At 58.2% G+C, this 10328-nt stretch overlaps 1 protein-coding gene across 1 annotated transcript in view; it reads left to right on the top strand.

Moving 5' to 3' along the window:
• The first annotated feature begins 9094 nt into the window (after positions 1-9094).
• RET (ret proto-oncogene) overlaps positions 9095-10328 on the top strand; it is a 52693-nt gene continuing 51459 nt past the window's right edge. The window contains exon 1 of the mRNA XM_032432573.1: positions 9095-9345. Coding sequence (XP_032288464.1) covers positions 9273-9345 — 73 coding nt within the window. The 5' untranslated portion in view covers positions 9095-9272. The remainder of the gene's footprint in view (positions 9346-10328) is intronic.

Here is a 10328-nt window from a genome sequence, read left to right as displayed (position 1 = left end):
GGGAAGACAAGCCTGAGGTCAGTCCAGCTTGGCCAGGGACACTCCCCATCCTCCGCCATAGCCTGAAGCCACAGCACAGGTGATCTGGGGTTCTTTGGTGCTGGCCTCATTCAAGGATGGGTTGCAACTCTGAGAGGGCATCCAGCCCCTCACAATACAGCCCCTGTCCTGGGGGGCAGGGCTGGGGCCGAGAGCAGGGCAGCACGCACAGGGGTAGTGGAACCAGCCCCACTTGTGGCCACTTGGTGTCCAGGCCAGAGCTGGGCAAAGGGCAGCTGCAGGATTCAGGGGTTCTGGAGGTCCTGGGGCAGAGCCTGGGATGGGCAGGTGGGGGCCTGTCTCTGAGCCAGAAGGGAGAAGCTTCCAGACATGACTGCATCCGACCTTCTCATGTCTCCTCTCTGGCGTGGGGCCCAAGGTGAGCTCAGCTCCTTCGTGCTCCTGGATGTCGGCGTGGGGAACTTCATAAGGTTTCCAATCCACAGAAAATTGCCAACCTCTGGAGGCCTCAGGAGGACCCACATCCTCCACACAGAGCCCTTCTCCTTCCTGAGGACCAGCCATCCAGGCTCCTCCAGGGTAGGGTGAACTGGGGAGAGAAGGGGAGCTGCTCTGAATGAGGACACTTCGAAGCTTCTAAATCAGTTTCCCATGAGACCCCTCCCATCCCCCACCCCCACTGGCCTGGAGTCCTGAGGTCTTCAGAACCTTCTTGAACATTCCTCAGTTGAGCAATCCCAGCCCAGGGCAAATCCCCAGGGAACCTGGAAAAGGAGTATGCTCCCCTGGCTGAGGATCCTTGTATCCTTATGTTTAAAGGGCCAGAGGGAAAAGAAGGTTTCTGAGCTTTTTAAGAGAAAGTCTCTCAACAAAACACTTCCTGATGCTTGTTTGACACTAAAAACCTATTAAAGTCATAAACTTCTCCTACGGAACACTTCTCAAAAATGTATTTATTTAAAGGGCATCTGTGTTTGGTCTCAAACTCAAACGCTCCAAATGTCAGGCCCCAAATGATTTATTTGGGGCGCCTTGTTCTCTCCCTGCAAGTTGTTTTGCAGCTCAAGCCCATGGTCATGTAGCTCCTTCGGCTGATTTTTACAGATGGCTTCTATTCACACCAAGGAAGGCAGCCCAAAGGAAGAAGGGGCACGAGGGGCATGGGGGTGCCCCTGGGGGGGGCAGCAGGACTGATGCAGTCTCAGCCCACGGCCTGCCTGCCTGAGCACACCTCCTTGCCTTCGCCCAGGCTGTCCCCAGCACCTGGAGGATTGTTTCTCACAGCAGGACCTTTAACCAGCACTCTGAATCCCCACTGGGTCCCCAGCCAAGGGTCCAGAGATAAATCCAGCACAGTCAGACCAGGAGGCATACTGGGTCCCCTTCGGAGTATCTCTGTGGGTTGGGAAGAAGGTACCTTGGAGCCAAGACTTCTTAGTGAACAAAAGAAGGGGCCAGGAGGAAGCGGGATGAGTGTTCCAGGCAGAAGGAACAGCCAGGGGAGGCCGGCCGCCAGGGAACATGCAGGGAGTCTGAGACCGTGGTCGGGTGGGGGTAGCTCCCTGGCAGAGGGATGAGGACCAGGGAGAGGGGCCAGGTGCTGAGCTGGCCGCGAGCAGCCCCTCGGGTCTCAGGCTGCTGCACAGTGCCCCTGACAGCCCTTCACCACTGCGGCTTAATACGCACAAGCTCGTCAGCCCCTCTCAGAAGAGTCCCCTGAGAGCTGGGCATTGCGGCAGTGAGCTCGGCTCACTCTGGGTTTCAGGAGGCGTGGTCAGGCCTGGGACTGGGCCTGACAGGGAAAAGAAGTTCCCCAAGGCAAGGGGTGCCCAGGGGGTGCCCTAGCAATGCTTCCCCTCTCCTTGGGGCTGTGGCCATTTCATACCACTGGAAAGTCAGGAAACAGAGAGAAAGCTGCTGGATCACACAGCCCACTGGGACCACGCTGGGCACCCACATGGCCTGGGGCTCTGGTTTCTCTGCCCTCATTCCAGGAGGGGTGGTTTGTGCCAGGAGGTCTAGGGAGGGGCTGGGGAGCTGTTTCTTAAAACGTCACTGCCCAGTAAGTATACTCGTCACATGTGACTATTTAATTTCACATTATGATAAATTCAATAAAATTAAAAGTTGAGTTCCTCAGCCCCACTAGCCAAATTTCAAGTGCCCAATAGCCACACTTGGACAGCACAGAGCGGAACGTTTCCACCATCACAGAACGTTCCATCGGACAGCACTGTTCTAGGGAGCAAGCTCGGGGCTGCTGGAATGCAAGCAGTGATCTACCTGAGACCAGCCCGGGGCTTCTGAAATGGCCGGGCAAGTTCTGCAGAAACTTGCAGCTTCAGGCTGGGGGGCGGGTCGGTGCCCTGCTCCTGGGCCTGTCTGCAGACCAGGGGCTGGGGGAGCCACCCAGGCTACACTCCCCAAGCTCTGCACACACCACAGGTAGGTTGCCAGCCCCCCTCTCTCCAGCCCATCTAGCTCACAGCATACTGCCTCAGCACCCACACCCAGGCCTCAGACGGACCTGGAATCCGCACATCATGCCTGGAGTGGTAACCCACACCATCCTGGGCAAGGATGCCTGTAATGCCCCGGAATGGTAGAAGCCATTACAGGGCATTAAGTCAATGGACTTCCTATTTGTCAGCATTCCAAGCGCACGGCAGGTTTTTTTCAGCTCCAAAAGACTGCCCAGGCCAGAGTATGTGCTCTGCGGACTCTGCAGGCTGTAACCCTCTCAGAGATGAGAGATGCGGCTTCCAGAAGGCAAGGGTGAGGCTGCTCAGGAGGCGCTCTCCTAGGAAGACCCAGTGATGGCGTCTCATTTCTGCGGGACAGTGTGGGCTCACTCCAAGGCCCCTTCCCACCCCTAGCCCCATCTCCAGGGAGAGCAGTACTGTCCCCCACAGCTTGCCCCAAGTTGGCTCCCTGGAGCAGCCGGCCCTGACAGATGTCCCGTCCCCGTGTGGGGTCACTTTAAGAGGTATTGCCTATGAGCCTGCTGTGTTGGTCACTGTGGGCAAGAAGCAGCAGGAAGGGAGGGGTCTCTGTTTTGTTCACTGTAGGGCCTCCAGTGCTGAAAATAGCACCTAGAATATAGTAAGGGCCCAGGAAATGTTTGTTAAATAAATGAACGCTTCAAGGAGGGTAAAGGGGAAATGTGCAGATTGGGTATAGATTCATACGGGAGTTTTTGGGCAAAAACAAATCTCAACGTTTCGCTCAGTTGATCATTTTAGGTTCCATGACTGGGGAGGGAAAACAATAACCCTGGGGACGTTAGGGGCTCAGGCAGCACCTCTCCCTGTGGACCCTCCTTGGCTTGCGGGGTCGCTTCTCCGCTCTGCTTCAGCATCCTTCCCGCAGAACAGGCTTCCCTCCTGGGCCCTGCGGCTCTGACCTCCCCCGCTGTGTGATTCTGCCCTCCTGTAGCACACTGCTACCTTGTCACCGGTTTTGTTTTGTTTTGTTTTCCATTTTTGTTTTCCATCTGGATCATAGAGGCATCATCCATCTTACCTGAAGATTTTGCTATTTTAGTCTTGAAACCAAAGGAGAAGTCGTAAATAAGTTTTGCTATGGTAAAGATAAGCTTAATTTTTCATTCACCTCCAGCTAATAACTGATGGGGAGGTCCTCCTTCGCTTTCAGAAGCAAAAAGGAAAAGAAAAGGCTTCCTAGTGACAGGATAATTTGTCAGAAAGTTATGAGTGAGTACAAGCAGGCCTGTATAGGAAGTGTGTATCGAATAATATGACACACTGGCTTCTAATTGCTGTTGCCATTCTGATCAATAATACATGTTTTCAAAAAGCCTTCTGTTTGCATTTACACAATGGACTGTAACTACTGCAAAGGATCCATTAAGACCTATTTTAAAAAGTGCATTCGTAAAAACTTGTCTAAATCTGCATTACAAGGCAGATTATGAAACTGCCTTGGGAGATGTTTCTAAAAAGCATTCAGGCCACATTTGCTGGACTTGCCAATTCAAGCCCCCTAGCATCTCTATGGCTTGCTTGTGAGCCAGGAGGGCCCTTCTCCTTGGCGTCCACGTGATGCAAGAGGCGGGCCTTCTCAGGCCCGAGGCCCCATCAGACTCCAGCCGCCTCCAGCCTGCCGTGCCTGGAGCTGGGGACTTGGTTGAGGTGGGGCACAGGCATTAATCAACCCAGCACTCCCGCGTGTGTAATTACATAGCCAGATAAGTGGGCCTGCGGCAAGAGGACTCTGGGGTTCCAGAGCTCTCTCTCCTTGCACTGAGAAGGCGGCCTGTCCTGCGGGGTGGGTGAGTGACAGGGGCCAGGCTCACGTGGGCCAGGCTCACGTTTGACTGCCATCCCCATGCGGGTGTGAATTGTTCCTTATGCAAATGGGGAGCCAGGGCACAGAGAAGCAGAGAGTTCAGGTTTAGGAACCACCTGCTTTTTGTGCTACCTTCGCCATGTCCACTGACCTCTTTGGCCTCTCAGCCCCAGCTTCTAGATCTGATGGGAACCAATGGTAACAATGACAGCTCATACTGACTGCGTGGGGACTCACTGTCCTTTGACACCTGGGCAATGGAACTCTGCTCTCCCACACAGATCCCGAGACGCTGGCAGCATGCTTCTGGGAACATGCCGAGGATACAGATGAGGACACAACTCAGAGCCCACCTGCAACCTTCACACCACGGTAGTGCCCCCGGCCTACCACCCGGACGGCTCCCCGGATTTCGGAGAAGCCCTGGAAGAACAGCGAGAATAAATGTCCATTTCCTACCGAGCCAGGAACTGTGCCAATCCTGTCAATGCTTCATGTGGGTTCAGTTTCACAACACTGCAAGGCAGTTACCATATTACTCTTTTCATGGAACAGGTGAAGAACCTGAGGCCCCACTGAAGCAGCTAACCTGGTTCCCATGCTGGTTGAAAGGAATGGAGAAGAGATTGCTTTGAGAGGGTGTGGTAGGGAAGGGGGAGAGAAGGAGAAGGGGAGAGCAGAGAAGGGAAGGGAGTCAGGGGAGGAAATTCAGAGGAGAAAAATAAAGCTATTGTGGGGGCCCATGGAAGGATGAGTTGGGGCAAAGAGCTGAGGTCAGGCCCTCAGGGTAGAGGTGAGCTACACGGGATCTGTATTTGTACACAGGGGTCTCTATATGTATGTGCACACAGATACGCAGGACCCAGTTGCTCCCGCCCCGGAGCCCTGGCTCCGGCCTCAGGCACCTGCTCCTTGTCAAGCCCAAGGGAGGGTCCTCCACCAGCCAGGTTGAGGTTGTCTGCAAATGCCAGCTGTGGGTGGCAAGGCCGGGGACGGGGGGCCTGCACAGAGTAAGGTGAAGAGTGTCCCTGTGACATATCCTGTGAGCCCAATCGTGGTGTGTTGTGAGTGTGTTGTGGAGATAGCAGGTTTGACATCAGGATGGGTGAGTGGGGAGCCCTGCTGTGGGGCCCCTCAGAGCCAGCTGGTGGCACTGGCTCTTTTTGCAGCTGTGCCTAGAGAAGGGCAAGCCATGGAATGATAGCGGATCTGCCTCCATCTTGACACCTCACCGGGGTTACAGAGTGTAGTAGTAGGTACTATGATTACCCCCATTTACAGAGGGGAAACTGAGGCACTGAGCAGTTAGCTAATAGCTCGCACAGTCAGGCCCGGTCTGTGCTTCCAGCCACTGCAATACACGCCTGCAGGAGGGACTGAGACCCCCTCCCATGCTCACTCTGACTATATCTGGCCCCCAGGCAAGACCTGAGAGGCCTCTGTCAGTAGTTCCAGGAACTGCTGCCTGGTCTTCCAGTGCCCCCAGGACAGCAGTGTGCTCCTATCTTTGTTTCCCCTTCCCCACAAGGCCCCCCCGCCCCCCCCCCCCCCGGGGCCAGGGTTTCCTGTCCCTGCACTCAGCCTCCACTCCTAACACCTGGCCTTCGCAGCTCCCCTGGACCTCCCTGAGTCCCCACAGTCACCTGGGTCATGGTCACAGAGCATCCTGCCCTCCTCCTACCTCCAGGAACAGCTCCACCCCATTTGGGCAAGCCTGCACTGGCTGGGATCTATCTCTCTGCTGGGCTTGACCTCCACCCTCCCTTCCCTGTGCTGTGCTTTGGGGCCAGATCCAAGGGGCTCCAGGTAGGTCTCACCTGCTCAGAAGCAAAGAACGCAGCTGGGATAACATATGAGCTGCCTGCCCACTGGGCACTTTATCCTGTGCTGGGGGCAGGGCCTTGCAAACACTATTCAGTCCTCACAGCCACCGATGGGGGGGGGCACTATTTCAGCCCTCACTTTACACATGACAAAACTGAGGCTCAGAGAGGTAAAGTGACTTGTGCAATGTTACATGACTATAAGTGGCAAAATACAAACTCAGGTCTGACTCACTTCAAAGCAGAATCTCACATCTGAATCTCTTGGGGCACTTTTTTTAATGTGGATTTTTTTATGGAGGCGGAGGCCAGGGATCTATGTATTGATAAAAGGTGCCCTGGTGATACTCCAAGGGGTCTGTGGGCAGGGGTGGGGAGCACTGACAACACTGTAATGCACCCCTTCCCCAGATCCCAGAGAGCCTCTCAGTGCCTGTGGGAGCCCATGCCCCTCAACACTGTGGTCTGTCAGGGCAAGGATGCTAAGAGCCAACGCCTAAACCTGGGCAAGATGATGGCCATGATTTATGGAACAGTGCCTGGCACTGAGCTTCACCCTCACATGTACTCCTCTTTTTTTCCTCACTCTTCCTTCTGAGAGGGGGATGCTTACGGTTGGGGAAACTGAGGCTGAAAGAGAAATGACTAGGAGAAACCAGGACAGGGAGCAAGAACCTCCTGCAGACTCTTCCAGGAAAATGTCCTGGGGCTGCCCTGGGACAGAGAAGTGAGGAGAAGGACTTCCTGGGGATCACAGCCTGGCATCTTTGAATTCTACCCCAACTTAGCCTCTGACTTCCTCTTATGGGACCTCAGGGAGGCCACATCTATTTCCTCTCTGCTGAGTGAGGAAGCTCCTTCCTGCTGCTCTGATGTTAGGGAGCGTGACCCAATGCCCAAGACCCCACAGGGCTGAGTCACTCCCCTCCCTGCAGTTCTCAGGCTCACAAGGCCAAGTCTTCACCTCCGCCCTCTCCTGGATGCCACTCTGGTCAGGTCCCTGGGCATGCAGTGGGAGAGTGTAGGAATGTCCACCTATGTGAACATAGGCATATACACATATGTATACATGTGCCCATGTGTACAGGGGTACTACGTGTGAAGCCTCCCAGACCTTTCTCTAAGAAGAGGGCAATGCCCCCACCATGTCAGGTGTCCACTCAAAACCCTCAAAGGTGGTACTGCGGAGAGGGTGGAAGGGCCTGAGGGGGTCCAAGCAGGACCACAGCCTCAGCCCTTGAGATGGTCACACAGAGCACGCCCAGACATTCAGCCTGTCTAGTGTCAGCCATGGCCCTGCCAGGGTGGTCCCTGAAAGATGCGGGGATGAGGCTGGTTGGAAGAATGGGCCAAGCCACCCCTCTTCCTTCTGCATTCTCCTGCCACAGGAGATTTGCAATGAAGAAGTCCCCCTCAGCCCTTTCCTTCCTACTCAAGTCCCTTCCCTGGGCAGAGGCCCAAATATACAGCCTTGATAGTCCTTATTAGCACCACAAAGTAGGGCTTGTCTGCACCCAAGGGACCCTCCCATGGCAAACTCCAGCCCCATAAATCCAAGGGCCCCAGGGCCCTGGTGGTGTATGGCAAGCAACACTAGGTCTGGTGGCCGCAGGGTGGCTCTCCTGAGCTGGCAGCGCTGTGCCCTGGCCTCCTGCCAGCAGGCCTGCTCTGGACATCTCCGCTGGCAGAACCCCCAGCCAGCTTCTGTCTTGGCAGCCCCTCCTGCCTGCGAGGGTGACTTCACTTTGACTTCATATCTGCAGAGGGATGTGCTCATCTCTTATTCAGCCCTGAAGAGGGCGGGGCTCTGCACAGCAGGAAGAGGAGACACTGAGGTAGGGGGACCCCGGGCCTCGTGCCCTGGACCCTCCCATCCCAAGGCTCCATGGGCTTCTAGTCCTCTTCACCTATGTGGAGGCCAGACGTCAAAAGATAGCTAGGGGTGGGAGACAACAGTGGACTTTTCCCACAGAGACCTAGAATCCAACTCCAACCTCACCCCAGGACCCCCCATGTTAGGGGCCCAGAGTCTCAGTCTCCCCCTTTATAGGATTGGATGTGTTTATGGGCATCATTTATTTGGGCAAAAATTACATTATTTTGGGTTCCAGCTAGTTGCTCTCCTACCCAGTCAGTCCGCATCCTAAGAGTTCTTCCTTTTGGGAAAGGAGGACACTCACCCTCCAAGCACCCCATTAGCCAGTGCCAGGCCTCCTGAGCCAGTTTGCTGCTCCCATTGGTTAGACCAGTCCTAAAGAGAGGGGGATCATAAACTAGCCCCAGGAGACGTTACCCTGTCTCTCAGCGCGGCCGCGGACATTGTAAGCCACGCGCCAGGCTCGCTCCAGGAGTGCGCAGAAAGCGCTCGGGCTCCCCTTCCCTTGCCCAGGCTCTTCCCCTCCTCCCGCCTCGGGCCCCAGGAGAGGCCGCGCTCCCACCGCGTCTCCCCCCTCTGAGAAATGGCGGAGGATGTGCTCCGCGCCGAGAGCCTGGAGGCTGGGCGCCCGCCTAGTCTCCTGGTCCGCTGGGGCGCACCCCTAGCCAGTCCGCCCAGACCCCGCAGCCCCGCGCGGTTTCCCTGCCCTCACCGGGCGGCCGGAAAGGGCGAAGCGCAGGGACCCGGAGCGGACGCACGGGCTGAGGAAGAGTGGCTGGGCGTGCGGAGGTGCGCGAACTGGTGCTGCGGGTGGCAGGCCCGCACCCCGCGTCCCTCACCTCGCTCCTACTCGCACCCGGCCCGGCCGGCATCCCGGTGCCAGCACCCGTCTCCTCTCCAAGCCGGGCAGGATCCGCACCAGGCGCCCCCGGCTGGTACCCCGAGCCCCGCCCTTACCCCCGCACCCCGCCCGCACCCTGGCCCCGCCCGGCCCGCCCCCGGCCCGCCCCCCTCACCGCCCCGCCCCCGCCCGCTCCTCCGGCGCAGCCCGCGCCCGCCCCGCCTCAGTCCCGCGACCAGACCCAGGCGCGCAGCAGCGGAGGGCAGCTGGAGTCCGCGCCCCGACGCTCTGCGCCCCCAGTGTCTCCCGCGTCCGCCGCGCCCCGGGCGGGCATGGGGCGGCCAGGCTGAGCGCCGCACCCCGCCGCCGACACCCCGAGCCCCAGCCATCAGCCCTCTTGCCGCGGCCCCGGCGCGCACGGGCCATGGCGAAGGCGACGGCGACGGCCGGCGCCGCGGGGCTGCGGTTGCTGCTGCTGCTGCCGCTGCTCAGCGAAGGTGAGTCCTGCCGGGGGCCGGCGCCCTTAGCGGCCGGGGCGAACTTGGCGCCCGGCGCCGAGCGGCGGAGCAGACGCGCTCGGAAACGCCTTTCTCGTGGCGGCGGGCAGCGGGCTGCGCCGGGAGCGAGGTGGGGCGGCAGACCCGGCGCCTCGAGGCCCGGGCTGGGCGGGTCTCCCGCCGGAACGGCTCGCGGGCCCGGCGGCCAGGGTCGGTGACCAGGGCCTGAGCCGCAGCGGCGCGTCCCAGCCTGGTCGCGCCTCGCGCCGCAGCCGCGTCTTGGAGCGAACCGGACGGATCTTGCCGTTTCAGCGCAGGTGGGGGGGGGTGGCGCCGGCCGGGTGGGGTAGCCCCAGAAAGCCCGCGACTTGCGCGGGCAGTTCCGTCTCTGCAGATTGTTCCGTCCTGGTTCCCTTTGCTCGTTCCACGTCGGTGCATCCAGCTCGGATGTCCTGGCCCGCCCAGGGATGCGGAGGGGATCTGCTCTTCTATAAAAGGTTGCTTTTCCCTCGTGCGTTTTTGCCGCCCTAGTCTTTAAAACACCAAAAGCCCGTGGTTTCTGGGAGGCTGCCCTCGAGGGCCCGCTCAGAGTGGCCCAGCGCAGCCGGCTGAGGGCCCGCCATGGCAGAGTTCCAACAGGCTACTTTAGAGTGGCACGCCGTGGCCAGGCAGGGTACCCGAGGGAGCGGCCTTTGCGACCAGGAGACAGCACTGGGCCAACCTTTACCAAGCGCGTATGACCATCTTAGAGTGGGGCAGGGCTGTGTGCCGCCCTCGGCCAGCCTCGGTGCTGGGAGGATTGGATGTGGCCTTGCAAAGGCTGGTCACCGCCCCCACCCCAAACTCAGACAGAATGAAGCCTAATGCCATAGAATCTTTGACCCCGTTCGCCATGCATTTTAGTTTCCCTCGAACCAGCCCTGACTTGATCTCCTCCTTCAGTGCTTATGTATGCACCAAGTTTGTCTCGGACAGGGACAGGG

This window comes from Phoca vitulina, unplaced genomic scaffold, assembly GCF_004348235.1.
Source record: "Phoca vitulina isolate PV1807 unplaced genomic scaffold, GSC_HSeal_1.0 scaffold48, whole genome shotgun sequence".
NCBI classification, from domain to species: domain Eukaryota; kingdom Metazoa; phylum Chordata; class Mammalia; order Carnivora; family Phocidae; genus Phoca; species Phoca vitulina.
The sequence above is the reverse complement of the archived record's forward strand: the minus strand, read 5'-3'. Positions and strand labels throughout refer to the sequence as shown.